Source organism: Ambystoma mexicanum, chromosome 4q, assembly GCF_040938575.1.
Source record: "Ambystoma mexicanum isolate Mex_15411 chromosome 4q, UKY_AmexF1_1, whole genome shotgun sequence".
Classification (NCBI taxonomy): Eukaryota; Metazoa; Chordata; class Amphibia; order Caudata; family Ambystomatidae; genus Ambystoma; species Ambystoma mexicanum.
Window position 1 is genome coordinate 895,334,338 of NC_090928.1, and position 16,340 is coordinate 895,350,677.

General features: G+C 44.7%; 1 protein-coding gene across 1 annotated transcript in view; it reads right to left on the reverse strand.

Annotated features, from left to right (window-relative positions):
- Positions 1 to 16,340, reverse strand: part of ABCG8 (ATP binding cassette subfamily G member 8) — a 288,385-nt gene that overhangs the window by 268,041 nt on the left and 4,004 nt on the right. The window contains exon 2 of the mRNA XM_069608460.1: positions 8,680 to 8,836. Within this exon, the coding sequence (XP_069464561.1) occupies positions 8,680 to 8,836 (157 nt within the window). The remainder of the gene's footprint in view (positions 1 to 8,679; positions 8,837 to 16,340) is intronic.

Consider the following 16,340-nt stretch of genomic DNA (forward strand, 5'->3'; position numbering starts at 1 on the left):
GGTGCATCTGTGATTCTTCTTTAGGAGCGGGTGATGCCTGTGCGACACACAGCCTAATTTGTCAGATTTCTGCAGCAGGTGTGTTCACCCACTGGATTATCATACTGGTGCATGCCATCAAGCATAAACTGTTCTTGCAGGAGCTATGCCCTGCAAGGTGAGAGAGCTCTGTGATCACCAGGTGGCACCAACAAAGTGGGGTAGATGTAGGCAGTGTGTACCAGGTACTGAAATCCAGCCTCCAGCATGCGAGATGCCTCTGTATGGCAGGTCACACCTGTTACCAGTACATGCCTCCACAGATTTTTGTAGCAGGTGTAGTCACCCATTGAGTTATCTTACCAGTGCATGCTTTCAAGCATAGCCTGTTCTTGCAGGTTCTATGCCCTGCAAGAACACAGAGTTGTACAAGTACTTCGAGGTAGCCGATGGCACCAGTGTGGAGAGGGGTAGATTTGAGATGCCTCTGTGGGCAGGTGATAACTGTCTGACACAAAGCACTTTTTTTGCATGTTTGCAGCAGGTGTATGCAGTGTATCACAGAGCGCACAGCCTCAACTTTTCCAATGGTGAGACAATACCCTCCAGAAATATCTCATAACTATCGGCTGTTCCTATGCAGGCAAATGATCTAGTGCTAAACATGCTAGCCACATACCATAATTCCAAAGCCCCTGGAGTGACAGGAGCATCTGATTACTGTGGCAACAGTACTACCAGCACCTCTGTTGTTTCTTCAACTTCCTCCTTCCCATTCTCCTACTAACAACATCTAGTAAGCGACAGGGGGGGCAGCTTCCCCTGCACCATCATCATGCTTCTCCACTCCTGTGAGAACTGGGGAGGGGATCTTTGAGAAGGTGGACTGTGATATTCCATTCATCATGGCAACAGTAATCTAGACAACTTCTGTGGTGCAAAAATGAAAGACTGTTACCAATCCGAGCTAAAGTCAGATGCCAGTACAGGCATTCCTCTTGGGTGCCAGATGTTAATGGGTGCCCATTGAAGCTGATGTTGGCATTATCAAACCAGCAGTTTGCCATGATATGTTGCTCCCAAACCTACGTGCTGTCAAATTGATCTGGGCCACATTCTACACCATCCTCCTTTTCTGGTGCCACTCTCTGGACATCAAGTCCCCTCCGCCCCCTCCTGCTCCCAGAGTATTCTAAGAAAGAGTGTAAGAATCTGCCTGAGAGCACGCCAGTGGGTTCCTGCTGCTTTTCTGGTGCGCTGTGGAATCATTTGTGGCTTTTTCCTTATCTTGTAAAGTAGTCGGACAGGGGAATTCCACCAGATTTTATGCGGTGCAAAAGGATGTACCCATGTTTTTCAGGTTAGCACTCTGCACCGAGTGTGCCACCGCAGCATCACCACATGCACATGGAGTTTCCATGACTATATGATGTTTCTGTGTATATCTGGGAAAAGTAATGTGTTTGAACCAATTTTCTGGAAATCTGCAACATTGCGCCAACGTTTGCTGGGGCTGCTATTGTCTGGAGAGTCGGTGCAGCTTGAAATTGACCCATTTGCTGATTAATTTCTAGTGTGATGGGGTTTCCCTAACGCTTCCAACTCTACTACTAGCATTGGCCATATTTATTTATTTATTTTATTGTGCATTTCTAAGGCATCAAGAAATTGTGTTTCAAAGCGCCCACAAGGCAAAGTGGAGGGAACAAGGGAACAAAACAAGACAATGGCACAAAATAACAATGATGAGCAAAAGGCAGAGGCAGTCCGAACATTCAGAACATGCAAGTGCAGAGAGAGAGAAAGGACAAGGGAGGGCGAGATACGTGCTAGAGATTCCACAGATGGGGAAATGCCAGAGAGCCAGTTGCAGCACCCGCCATCCATCAATTAGTGTGCTAAATTGTTAAAGTACGATTGAGAAGACTCCGAACAACATGTTCTAGGTGACGAAGCAGGCACACCTCTGGAATTGTTCATGGATACAGAGAGGGACCCACAAATATCACAATAGTTAGAAAAGAGGTTTTGGGACTGGCCATTTATCAATGAAGTACATGAGATGTTCTACATCAAGGTGGATGGAGAGACAATGCAGTATCTTATGGATGTGGGAGTACTCCGGCCATGCTCAGAGTTGAAGATCCTAAATGTCTGGAAACATACCACTAGGATGGAATGGTCCAAAATGATACTTATGCCTGAACCTCCTTCATGAGGCAAGAAGCCAACTTTTGTAAATAAAAAGAACTGGCTACACTGTGCGAGAAGACACTGATGATTTAAGAGCAAGGAAAGCTGCAAATAATAGGGGGATCCTGGGACTCTCTCTGCCAGACATGACTTACCTAGAGTCTTTAGCTCACTCTCTTTCATAGAGGAGAAATATCCCAAACATATCAGTCTTTGTCCTGCCCTGGGGCAGTCCAGCACCGTAATGCTAAGCAATTCTCCTCTGAACAAGAGTACCAACAGCAACCCCAGACACGTCTTTCGGTCTGGTTGGACCTCATCAGTAAGGTGGAGCTGTGCCTCTCTAAGAATAGTGAGCAAGGGGTCCATGTCTGGATTCCCCTAGTAAATTAGGGTGAGACCTAACGTTATTTAAAATATGCAAATAACAGCAGGGGGTCCTGGGAGTCTCTCTGCCAGACATTAGCCTCTCGTAACCAAGACTAATGTCTGGCAGAGGGACTCCCAGTACCCCCCTTGTTAATATGCAAGGAAAGCTGCGAGACTCCATGTGTTGCTAAGCAGCCACGGAGTAACTTGGAGACATTGTCAGGGTGACGCTTAGCGCAAGGATGACACTGGGCTTGAGCTGATAGCGACGTGCTAGCACTCACTGCTGAGGGTGTATGGAGGGAAAGCAATTGCACCAGTTCTCCAATGAGAGGGGCCACACTGATGAGGATTTTAGAACCTAGCGTGGCTATCATTGTGAAGAGGTGATGGGGAGACAGTTCTATTAACAGTGGGTTTAACTCTCCTAGCTATGTCAATTGGAAGGGTTCTTAAATGACGTCATACATTTCAGAACACTGCCTATCAGCACCAAAAGGGCCTACTAGTGCCACAAATTTTACAAAAGTCATGTCATCGGGGTTCAAGGCCCACCATTTAAAGTACCTCCCATACTTCACTTTGAATGTGTCTGCATTCGAAATATCCTCACACATCGAGCAGTTAGAGGATTGTCTGCAGCAAAACCCTTTCAGAGGCCCCTGAAACATCTGGCACTTGATTCACAACCGGCCAGACGAACCAACATGTATAAACAGCTTTGAGTATTTGAAAGCCAAATCTGCTTTCAGTGCTCAATATCACCAACAGGTTTGGTATACTAAAATGGTTGTGACATTTCCCGCTGGTATTGACTGCATGCATTTGTGTAAACCAAGCGCCACCAAGCAGGGCCCAAAATTGAGATCCGATAAGCAGGAGCTACAACCTGCTCCTGGGTGTCGGGCATCACCACATTAGCAGGAGCTATCCCTGGGGAGCAAGTACACAGCGCACTGTAAATCTAACTTCCACAGGAGAGGCAAACTAGCTTTCTGCCCATTATGTCTCAGCTATTAGGGTTAAACGTGCCCTTGTTCTTCTTTAGGAACATTCTCAAATACATAAAATGTGACATGCAGGTTTGTAAGGTACCAATTGGCCTAGGGAGTCAAAAACAGCTCCTGGTTTCAAGTTAACCAGACTCTCCTAGGTTAGAAGCAGTCGCTAAACAGCTCCAGGCAATTTCGAACCCCGCCTAGTAACCATCAGCAGGAGCCATCCACGAGATCAGAGGCACAACAATACACCGTGACCGTGGGAATGCAAGTGAATATAACATTGCTTTATTTGCACCATGCAAAATAATGGTCATTGTCTTATAGGGTAGTGCTATTTTATACGCAATACTGTCAACCCAAGACAGACAACTTTCAAGTATGCAGCCGTCAACTGCGTTTTTCACACAGATTGTGGGAGTGGGGGTGGGTAATCATCTGCGGTGAGCAGGTTTACCAATCCCCATCATTAGTATATGTAACGCAGCACTCTGACGGTAGCTTGTAGAGAGGATCCATCATGTGGGAAGCATGAACTACAACCCTTCCTCACAGGCAGAATTAACAAGTACATTCAACTTGTGCAATGTTCCTCCCATGTAGTAACACTAGGCTACACGACAGCTCCATTTGGTCAAACGGATACTAAGGTTAAGGTTAGCTAAATGTTAGGTTTGGGGTCAAGGGGTGGCACGGGTGGGAGAGTGGTTGAATAAAGGGTTAAAAAGCAGATGGGTACAGGAGGTCTCGCCCTGTAATTGACTATGTGAATGCTAGGGGAAAGGAAAGACAAGAGAAATAAAGGTGTGGAGAAGTAAATGTGACTCAATTAATGTATGGCAAAGGGAATGCAGAGGAAGTAAGACACGCATCCGTTTTCTGCATAATTGTGTGTAAGGGTGCAGAGAAAGGAGACTGACACAGGAGTAGCTTTGTGATAGGCAAAGCCTTTTATTTAACCAGACAATAAGGAAACCCCTATCCTTAGGGGGTTCACTGACTCAACTAAATACTAATGGCAGTGTCAGAATGTCTGTCTAAGGCAAATAGTCCATTGTTCTGTGTCTTAAACCAATTCCCATCCCTTACACCTGAAACTAAATTAAATGAAAGCTTAGTCTTCTTGATCCAGAGGAATGCTGCCATGCCTCTGGACTCTTTCAGATCCCCACAGGGATGTAACATGAAATGTTCTCAACACCAGGCAGGAGGTTTCCCTTCCCCTGGCCTTTCTCAGGTTTTCACAAAGTTCTAAAATAAAGTATTCAGTACAAGAGGGAAATTCTCCCCTCCCCTTGTCAAAATGCAATATAAGCCAAGAGGGTGTGTGCCCCCCTTCACGTAGGACTTTATCACACAGTTACACTCCAGAGAGAATGAGTCACTTCCCCTGGTCAAGGTTTAGCACAGCTAAGAGGGTGCCTCCCGTCTCTTAGGACTTTGTCCCACAGTTCCACTCCTGGGAGAATGACTCCCTTCCCTATGCCAATGTATAGCATAATCTAAGAGGAGGTCTCCTTCCTCTTAGCACCTTTTCGCAATGTTCATCAAGTAACCTTGTACCTGACTTACTACCTTCTCAAGTACTGCGATGTAAGATGTAATACAAACAACCCATTGTACAAACCCATTGTTTGTATTACATCGATAGGAAATAGGGCATTAGTAGTGTGGTATAGGAATCAGAGTGTGAGATGTACACACAGTGTAAGATCCTTAAGGAATAACTGCGAACATTACTCACTTATGGTGTTCATACTTGTGTGGTTTTAAACATAATGTATATGTTTTATGTACTATGATCATTTTTATGATTGTTTTATGAGATGTATGGAATCTTAATAACATTTTGTGATAATTGATACCACTGTTGTTGTGGGAAGAGTGTTGAGTGACACCTATGGAAATATCGGACTTTCTTTTTGTACATAAAAGGGTGTTCAGAGTAGTCATTACCTGAGTAACTGGCATATCCTAGTCAGTTTGCTCAATATTTGGGTGGATTATATATCATGAGAAGTATCACCCGAATCCTTTGCAACACCTAGAGTTTATCAGAGAGCTCTGTTTGATACTCAACAACAGAGCTTTACCTTCCCCTCAGAAGCTCCAGTCTCCCCTGCAAGCTTGGCTGAAGGTTCCAGCCTTTCCAGCTCATCAGTGGTTACAAGTGAAACAGGTGGTGCAGGCTTTGTGTTCACAGTGCCTTGGGAGACAGCCTAGTTAAGAATCCTAGTTCAGCACATTCTTCAGTTGTCATTTTTGAATTCAGTGAATAGGAGACTCATTTCCCAATGAACCAGTCCCTAGTAACAATTCTCTGGTGAAGGTTGGCCAACAGTATGGAGCCGAGTCCTGCCAAACAAGTAGTAGCAATGACCGAAGCTAGCATTAAGTGTCCCGTGGTATCTCTGACTTTTCAGAACAAGAGGACCAAACTGGAGTCCCTAAAGTCATTGGACTGGAGGGTGATAAGAGCTCTAATATTTGCCCTAAATTATTTTGAGCCTCGGTTTGGCAACCTTGTTCACACTGACAAAAGTGTTACCATGGTGTATGGAATCAGGGCGTAGGAGGAGGGCACTTGGAGCAAAACATCTTGCAGACTTAGACCAGTAAATTGGTCTGTAGGTGCAGTTGCACATTTTGGCTCCCTCAAAATACTACACAAGAGCAATTTCTAGGAAGATACCTTCAGGGAGACATTCCTGTCCTCCCAGGTCTTTTCCTTGTTGAGAGAGGCATTTGCTCAAGCCTACCTACAACTGGGTTATCCATAGAAAGATTTGTTTACATCCTTGGTGAGGGAACTCTTAAGTTGAGCCTTTTGCTTCTTCACAGTTATAGGTTTTTCTTCTTTTACAGCACCATATAAAAATTCACTCTCCTCCACTGGGATCCTACCTTGGTCCTAAGGTACTTACTAAGGTTTTCCTTTTGAACCACTTCGACAGACGTTCTTCAAGTTTCTCTGGTTTAAGGTTCCTCTTCTGCTGGACTCCTGAGGGAAGTTTTAGCCTTAGTTTCTTCCAAACTCCACCTACTTTTCTTCCCAGAAGGTCTATTTTTAAGCGCTTCCCTTTCTTTCTTACCTGAAGTGTCTTATTAGTCCAATCTACAACCGAAAATCACTTTGCCTTCTTGCACCCTGATAATTCTTGTGTTCACCTCCTTGATGTAAGCAGAGCTGTCCAAATCTATTTGGGACGTGCTCCTCTTCATTCAGAACACAATAACCTCTCTTTGTCTATTTTGGTGTAATGACATAAGAGTATGGAACCTTCCACCTCTACTCTTAGTAGATGGATCTATCAGATAATTGTCATGAGCAACATTAGGTCCCTTTACCCATTGCTATCCAGGGGTGCTATAACAGAGGTATCATTGCGGTCACAATGATTCAAGTTGCTAGCTCCATTCACCCGCCATGCTTGTATTACCTTATATGCTTCATCTTGGTGACACGTCCCTAAGATTGTTTTTGTTAGTATTGCGCTGTGTAGATTCATGATGAGATTTCCCTTGTGATTGTGTGATTATCAGGCTTTTGTGCCTTGCTTTTGCCTCATTTATTTCTTAATGGTACCCCTTTAATCTGAGTCCTACTCTTCTTCGTCCCAGTGCTCGTTACCTTCTCCCGCAGACTCTGCATCGGCCCAGACTTTGATCTTCTGGCTTGTATGTAGGCTGCAAGAAATAATTAAAAGGTAGGTGTGGGCCTTGTAGTCTTCCTTCTATGGGAGGTGCTATTTTTGAAACATTTATGGAGCTCTAATGATATAGTTTGCAACCGGTTGGCTCACACATCACTATAGCAGGGCTGGGGCGAGGAAGACTAGGAGTCAACTGGAGTCATTCCTGACCATCTGGCGTGGTAACTGAGCACTGTTATGGTGCCCTCTCAAGGATGACACAACAGTCCACACACCCACTCATAGGTCACGCATCATAACAATTTTTGTATTCAACCTAATACATTTAATTTGCTGCCCATTACTACAACCTGTAAATATCATTTAGTTTATTACTGGGTATAGGAAGATTACAATGCAGAAGAATCGGTCTAATTCTAATTCGTCACAATTTATTTAATGCATTTGGCCATAAATATTTGTGGGGGTGGGTAATCGTAATAATATAGGGGGTGGTTGGGTAGAGGATTTGGGGGTTCTCCCCCACATATATTTGCAGCCAAATCGAATTAGACAACAAAAGAAAAATAAATTAGACGAAAACGTATTCGACAAATTAATTCTATGCAATCACAGAGAACCTAATGCTGACCATTCTCATCTTCCCTCACTGACCCACAATTCATTTGATGCAATTTCAGATAGCAATGTTCCTTTAACCTTTCCAACCAATGCATGTGCGAAATGAATCATCTGTGCCCTTCAGCAAATACATATTTGGATTATTTTGCCGTAGCTACCGATGCACTTTTGAGCAGTAGCATTTCGGGGTGAGGGATTCATTTGGGTGGATTACAGTCCCTATCTCTTCATAATAAACAGAAAAACATACCTCCAAAGATATGGGGTAGTTCTACAATATGCCGGAGCGTAAAAGTAAGGCGTAAAATGCTGTTATGCTTTACTTTTACGCACCAGCCCTTTTGCTGCCTTTCCGAGGAGTAGGAGGGAAGCAGAGTGGAGGTAGCATTCTCGCTTTGCTTTCCTCCTCCGTCTCTGATGAGCATTTGATGTTGCGCGTGCTACTGAGCAGGCGCATGCTACTGGACTCCATTATGCAACACTGTCTGCAAAGCGTATTTGAGTAAACGTGAATCCCAAATGCAATTTCACCTTCATCTATTCTTCACTTTTTTTACTATACTTTGGGAGTGTTTAAAATTGCATGCAGGGGAACAGCAGCACACAAGTGTAAGTGTTACTGGTCCACTGTAAGCAGCTAGAATTGCTTCGAAAATTACCTCCTATGAGGTCTGTATGATAACAAAGTACACAGCCACATGCTGAGTGTTTTATACAGGCACACAACCCCCAGGTGTCTTAAGACATACTTATATTTCATGAGAGTACATTATTCTACATACCAAAATCATAATAAATGTGCTTTAGATATAGCCAATAGGAGCCTTGAAGTTGGCAGAAGAGAATGTTTTCATATTGGGTCTTACCTGAACTTCCAATGACAGCCAGCATCTGACCACTGCTGACTTTAAAATTCAGGTTCTGGATTGCTGACATGTGGGAACCCGGGCCCTTGTTCCATTTCCAGGGCATTTTGAGCTCTGCCAGCTTCTCATACCAGGGGATCTGAGCAGCCAAATTGACCTAAAGAAATAGAAAGAGCTGTAAAGGCATTGTGTTTTTTTACTGATACACTATAAACTTATTTTTGCAATTTTCTTTTTTTAGCTGACCTGAAATGTGATTCAGCCATTAATATCATTGCTGTATTATCACAAGAAGGCTACGTAATCTTATATGCATATTGTGAATGTGCACTAACTACTGTAAACCTGATGTGAGGTATGGTGGAGAAGCATCATTAGCACCAGACACGGGCGAGCCAGCCAATCAGGTGGCTTCAAACGTGTGTCGGAACATACAATCTCAGCCCGTGTTCCAAGCTGTCTGATGACTAGTTACCCCGGCCACCATCTTCCACCGACCCTCCGTCCCCTTATTTTTTTTTCTTTTTCCCACACCCTTCCCCAACACCACTTACCTGTTTGTTGTGGCGGCGCATGCCACCGCCGCAGCTTCCCAGCTTCTGAGCTTCTCCGGCTGCTATGAAAAAGGAAGAGGGGTTTTGTATGGAGCCCCGCCTTCCCTTTCCATGGCAGCCATTTTAGCTCAGTCTTTTCAGTCATTGAACAGGACGCGTAAGGCGTCCTTTTTCAATGACTGAAAATACTTTATTTTTTAGCACCCCGGGTTACCTCTTTGGTAACCCGGGGTGCTAATGGCCTTAAGCACCCATTTCGAGGGCTGGAACAGGGTAACGGCCCGGAGCCCTCATTAATGGCCCTCGCTTTGCTTGTGCCGTTAATGTGGGCTGCCGGGCCGTTACCTCGTTCCATCCCTTGGAACGGGGGCTTAACACCACAGAAATGATCACTTATGGCATCTCAATACAAATACTGAAACTAGTGATGTTTACTGACAGTTGCAAGTTTACCTCGGCCATGTCAGTAGTACATTTCCAGGAGAGGGTAGCCTGCATCGATTTTGAATGGTCCCTTGAGCCAAGTCGGGAGGCATAGAGGCATGGGATACGCAGGTGCATCACGTCGGTGTGTAAGGGCAGATTTTGTGGTGCCTGCCAAGCTGATTTTGGCTGTTTCACTGCATTTGGTGAAACAGTCATTTTGCTGTATTTTTGTAGGTGGTGCATGTTAAGCAGACCTGCCCACATTTGCAAACGAGAAACCCGGAGAATGATGTCATCAGACACCCCGCCCGATTTCTCTTAGTCTGTGCCCGACCCACCCACTTTTTTAAAAAAAAAACAAACTCGACATCAAATGACCTAAATATAAGTGGTACTTTTGCTCAATAGTTTGTCTCTGCCCACGGATACATGTGATTGGTCGCTTGCGGTCTGTTTGTAGCAAATCACTTGAGGCGTGGATGGAGTTACCTAGAGGGCAGGGAATCCTGGAGACTCCACGCCCTTCCCCTGAGAACTGGAGAAGAGCATCAAAACCCGGAGACTCTGGTGTGAACCCAGAGATTAGGCAGGACTGATGGTAAGGGTACATTAAATATTGATTTTTGGATTAGAGGGATTTTTGCATTAGAGGGAGACGGAACCAGTACAGAGGCCTGCCCCTCATAAAAAATGACACGAAAAATACTGCAAAACACCAGCGTGATCCGATGACCCGGAGCCGATTTTGTACCTGCCATTGCAGGCCTCAGACCACAGAGGCAGGAATGCTTGTCTTCAGGTACAGCCCCTGTTATCCTAGTACTCTCTGTGCACTGCCTTTGGGCAAAATTAGCAAAGTAAGGAAAAAAAGAAAAAGACGGAGCAGGTATTGGTATTCCTGCCTGTCCTGCAGCGTTTACATACAACTACTTACCGCTTACCATGCTGAGTTACCTCGCTAACGATTCACCAAAAGAAAATAGTTATTTTTAAAAAATAGCACCCCGGGTACCCCACTGGCAGGCACTCATTTCATTCTTCTATATCACAGATATTTTGTTCTTAGGTTTAACAATAGCTAAGATAGCTCACCACGGGCAGCTCTTGCCTCTAAAACCTGTGTGGTAGGTTCAAATCTATTTTATCGTTTTGTAGAATAGGTCCCGTCAATTATTTGTACAGCACCTTTTCAAATAACTGGTGCTGCACAAAAATGGTGCTGCAACAACTGGCCCACGGCCCTCAAAAGAATCTGGACCTGATTCTGAGCTCCATGTAAAATAAGAAAGGTGTTGTTTTGTGATGGAACAACACTTTTCTTATTTGCTCCATATTATGCAGCTTTATAACTATAGCCATATAATATGGAGCAAATACAAAAAGTGGTGTTCCATCATGGAACAACACTTTTCTTATTTTACAAGGCGCTCAGTATCAGGCCCTATGTGGGCCTATACATTGAAAAACGTGCATTTGAAGTATAAGGCAATTTTGGGAGTGATCATAATAACTCACAAGCTCAAAAGTGTCTTCCAAGGAGATAACAACACAAACTGCGCACATGTGTTCCATCAAAATCGGGTCTGCAACAAACCCAAACCAGACCTGTATCCATGGCTGAAAACTGTGGAGATGGTATGTTATAACTAGAGACATGGAAAGCTCACAGGAGACCCTTGCCAGGAGGCAGCACATGTAACACATCACAGGCGGAGAATTGGAGATTTAAAAGGACCTGTTGCTCAAGTAAGAGTCTCACAAAGGTCCCTGGAGGGCAAGAAACCCACCCCAAGGAACCAAAAAAGGTATCCTTGAGGGCAGTGTGGATTCCGTGTCAGTCACCCATCACTGCGCTGCACTCATGATCTCAGCATTGTGTATGCTTTCTGGCATTCCTATGCTTTGAAGGCTGACTTTATGCACCAATAATGGTGAAGGCAGCTTCAACTAAAGCTGAAAGTCATCCAACTGGCAGGAAAGATGGGAGCACTGTTGACGACTTTGCCCTGTCATTTTCATATGAATTAAACATATAAAAACATTTCTTCATCAAACCTTCCATTAACAATATGCATTACATCAGCGGCTTATGTTTCAAGTGGTACATTGCATCCTTCACTTCAGCCTTGTAGATCCTAGAAGGGGTGATCAAGCTAAGATAAGGTCAGAGGTCGAGGTGAGATGCAGAATGGGAAAGATTAAGGGGCAAGGTCTACGTAGGTAGGGGTAGGGGCGAGCAGCAGACTGTGGGCCTGCCCTTCCCTGTTTTATATTGCATATTATAACCATGCATTTCTGTTACCAAGGACATTGTCATTGTTTAATAAATACAAGAACATTAATAGAGTTGGGAGGACAGATGAAAAAGTGGGCAAAGCAAGAGAGGAAGAGGTGTCAGCGGAAGTCGGAGACATGGGGCGAGGAAGTGCTGGCGGTGGGAGAGGCGGAAATGCAGGTGAGAGAAGAACCAAGGGGTGGTGGAGGAATGCGAGGGATGGAAATGAAAGTGGGAGTAGGAGAAATGTTGATAGAGATGGGCGTGAAAGTAGAGCAAAGGAAGAGAAGGGGACGTGCAAGGAGCAACCAGGGTGAGACGATGGGAGCGAAACTTAGGAAGTATGTGTGGTATCTTTCCACAAAGGCACAGTGATGCGTGAGATATCCTTCTGGTTGCATACCCCCCTCCCAAACAAACCATTGTGCCTGAGATTGATTCCATGCACCTTTGGTCCTTGTAATTACGTGTTTCAAGAATATCGAGGTGCCCGTCTGCCCCCCAGCAGCAACCTATGGGTGGGGTCTGCTGGAACATGGGAGTGCTCGAATTGGGATGGATCTCTCTGGATTCGAACACCAGCAAAACATTATCTACCGAGATTCCAAATCCAGAGAAACGAAAAGCATGCACCCAAACTGCCACACGCTGTGCTCTCAGTGCTTCGCTGTTCCCAGGGTTTGGCATCTGGCCTCCCAGCTCAGAAGAGCTCGGCTCTGGTGTCTTAGTTTTGCATTTAAGCACTTTAAAGTTCCATTAACATGAGATGGCTGCAGACACCAAGCGAGAAAGCGATGATTGTCCCTTAAGAGGAGAACAGGATGGGTGTTTGGAAATGGGAGGGGTACACAAAACTGTATGCTGTGGGAAGAAATGGCTTCATTCAGGTGATCGTAATGCGTTTTCTTTGGCAGTGTTTCTTTCAATCTTGATAGTAAATGCAAATCCACCTATGAATTTTTCAAGGCTAAAATTACTTTGCATTGTGGTAGTTGTAGTCTTCCATGCAGGGTGTGAAAATATAGCTACTATCATACTAATTTTTCTAAACATATTGCAATAAAGTTTCATAATTTGTCAGGTTGGTTTATTATGGGAGCTGTGCACAACCCAACACATTGCTATAAAACAGAGTTTTATTTTACACTTGACTATCATACCCCTACCGCCTAGCCACGCCACGTTGCTCACCTCCTCCCAGGTGAAAACCAAGAGTAATATAGTAACAAATGGGCCCTGCATGTTCATTATCCTCGCAGGTTCTACCCAGAGGCCGCACTAACACACCCTCATTTTGGAAAGCTCCCTTGTGAATTAAGGGTGGACAACTCAGGCACCCAGGCCCTAAAGCAATCTGACAAAATAGTTTAAAAATAACATTCAAAATAACGTTGTGGCTTGTGTCGGAGGCAGCCTCAGATTTAACGCTGTTCCTTATGCGCTGTAATCGCCGAGGTGCGGCTTGACACGCGTTGCTCATTCACGCCGTAGGGTCCTTTTCTTGAACGGCTCAAACGGCATTGTTCGTGTGAGCACCTCTGAGCACCCCTGAGTTCCCGGAGGCCCCTGGAGGTGTCGTTGGGGTCAGAGCTGGCATTGGTGTTGTGAGAGCCGGACCTGTGAGGCTTTGTACATGGCTTTTGCACGGCGGTGGTGTCCTGCAGTGTTGCCCCTTTTGGGCTTGCTGCGAGCCTGCTGTGTGCCGTGGTCGTGCTTTCCCCAGTCGGCTCTTTTCCAGTCTGGGCTGGCTGGAGAAGCCCCTGAGGTGAGTAGGACGCTGGGAGCAGTACCTTTGGGGTATCTCCTTACTGGCCTTCGCCCTGAGTTAACTGTGGCTCTTTGGTACTGTGCATTGGTAAATGGGCACAGTGCAAAGACAGTGTATAGACACAAGACAGTTTATATTGCTTAAGCACTGGTCTCTCCTATCGATTTTTTGCTACCTGAAGGTCTCATTAGCCCCTGCTCCCCAACTCTGTAATACTTGGAGGTTATAAGGGCATAGTATCAGCCCCTACGAACCATCCAATCTATACCAGAGCATGTTGTATACTGTCATTATTGGCATTTAATTAGGTGCCTAAGAAATATGACCAGGAGACTGCAGGCTTAGGCCTTTGATCCTGGGCACCCAGACATATCCACTTTAGGGCAATTCATAAACTGCAATGCCTTAACGGTCTCCTGTGGGGTGGAATTAGTTGGAAATCCACAGCGGATTGTGGTTAACTTCTTCAATTTTTTTGGTAACAAAAGGGAATACCAGCTCCTTTTATTTTTAACTATCGTGCTAGCCACTAAGTCAAATGGTGGAGAGCACCCCACTGATGAATAGAGGATCTTGGTTGACCCTGACAACTATTTCCCTGCTGAAATGCAGCAGGGGAAAAGGGCCACACTATCCAAATATAATCTGCAGAAAACCAAGATTCGACCTAATAATGAGAACAGGGAGACTCATATGAAGGGGATTAAATCCAAGAAGAAAGCAAAGTACTCCAAGCCGGTGGACCAAGGTGTTATTACTGGGTTCTTTCCAGTGAATCCATCTCTGGAAATTAACTCAACAACAATTGAGGAGACAGCAGTCCAAGGCCCTAGTGGCAGTACCCTAATGAATTCTACCAATTGTGATGACATTGATAATAACTCCCTATTGGAATTGTGTTTCAATATACAAAGAGGGATGTCATGCAAATACCATCAATGGTAGTAAGTGGTACACTACCTCACAATGAAAGCAATATGAGCATTCGGCATGGTCTACAAAACTCCATTGGAAGCAGTGGATGACTGTCAGCTTCCCCTAATCTAGTAATGGCTTCTATGGAGGATGTTCCAGATAAAGAGCTGGATGATTCTAAATGTCAGTACCCAGGCTCAAATGAGATCACTGAATTACAGTCATCAGTTGCTGCATTACAATTTGCGCTCAAGATCTTATTACAAATGTCCGGACGTATTCTGGCAAATACTAATAACCTCACTATGGCACAAGAACAGAGGGAGCCTCACCGTGAGGAGGAGGAAGTTAATCTATCTGATGCTTTGCACATAGTGGAAGGAAGTGAAGAGCAGGAAAGTACGGAAGAGGTGGAAGTTAACCCTTCAGAATCCATTCATAATGTTGAAGCCAACGTTGTACCTCAGGAAAATGACACTGTTCCAGATACTGAACAACGTAGATTGCCAAAGAACGCACTAAAAAACAAAAAAAAAATAAGTGCCCCTCCCTCTACAGCTGGTCCCCGGATAACGTTGGACATACGCTTAAAAAAAAAACAAGAAAAGAATAGCTAGAGCGGAAGCAAGGTCCTCAATGGCGAAGGGCCGCTTAACTAGCTGGCTGCTACCGGAAGAAGAGAAACAGATATATCTGGTCGAAGATGAGGAACTATTGGAAGTAATGGACCAGGGGGCAGAATTAAGATCTCCAGTACGCCTTGAGCAAACAGTAGGATCTGTGGACGAAGGAAATAGCCCGTTGCTTACGTTGCCTAAACGTGGAAACCACTCTGAGGATACTAATGAGAATCGTATTTGCTTCATTAAGAACTTTTACCAGATTGGCAAAAACAGTTGGCTAGCGAGATCTGAGCTTTTAGTCAGACTTAACTGTGTTCCCCAACTTAGAGTGTTGAAATCTGATGACTTTCTGTTTGTTGAACCCTTAAAAGGCCCTAATCCCAATGTCTCTGCCCTACAGTGTACTTTCTTATCGACAGAGCGGATGATTAGGAAATACAAAGAGGAACTTAGGGCAGTTGACGTTGACATTGATGTGGATCTGAATGAGAGTGATCCTAGCATCGTCCAAGAAGACATGGCAACTCCAGCTTTTGAACCAAATTGTCTTAAGCCATCCGAAGGGGAAAATCTTGAACTAGCTGAAGTGCAACAAGTGCTGAAATGGTTGATGGAATCTCTCCCAGGGGCCTTACTCAACCATTGAGCATTTTCATTTCTTACATGGAATTGCAGAGGCTTTGCCCATTTACTGAGACCTGAGAGTTCCGTCGATTTTTTGACTAAACATAGCTGTATTTGTTTGCAAGAGACTTGGGCAATGGACCCTCTGGTATTAGATGGTTTTGTGTTGTATCAAACATTTGCAAAAAGGGGCTTAATGGGTCGCCCATTTGGGATATTACTCATGGGGGTGGTAAACACTTTGATTTCCAGAAGGATTCACTGTAATCAAGAGGACAAACTCATGGCAGTGGAGGTGGAGTATGGCGAGGAATGTAGTCCCCAAAGACTCCTCCTCATAAGCCTATATAATCCACCAGGAGCAGTAACCAGAGAATGCTTATAAGAAGCATTCCAGGATTTAATGTCATTTTGGACTATGAAACCAGGTAATGCAGCAGTAGTAGTATTGGGGGACTTTAACTGCCACATGACGG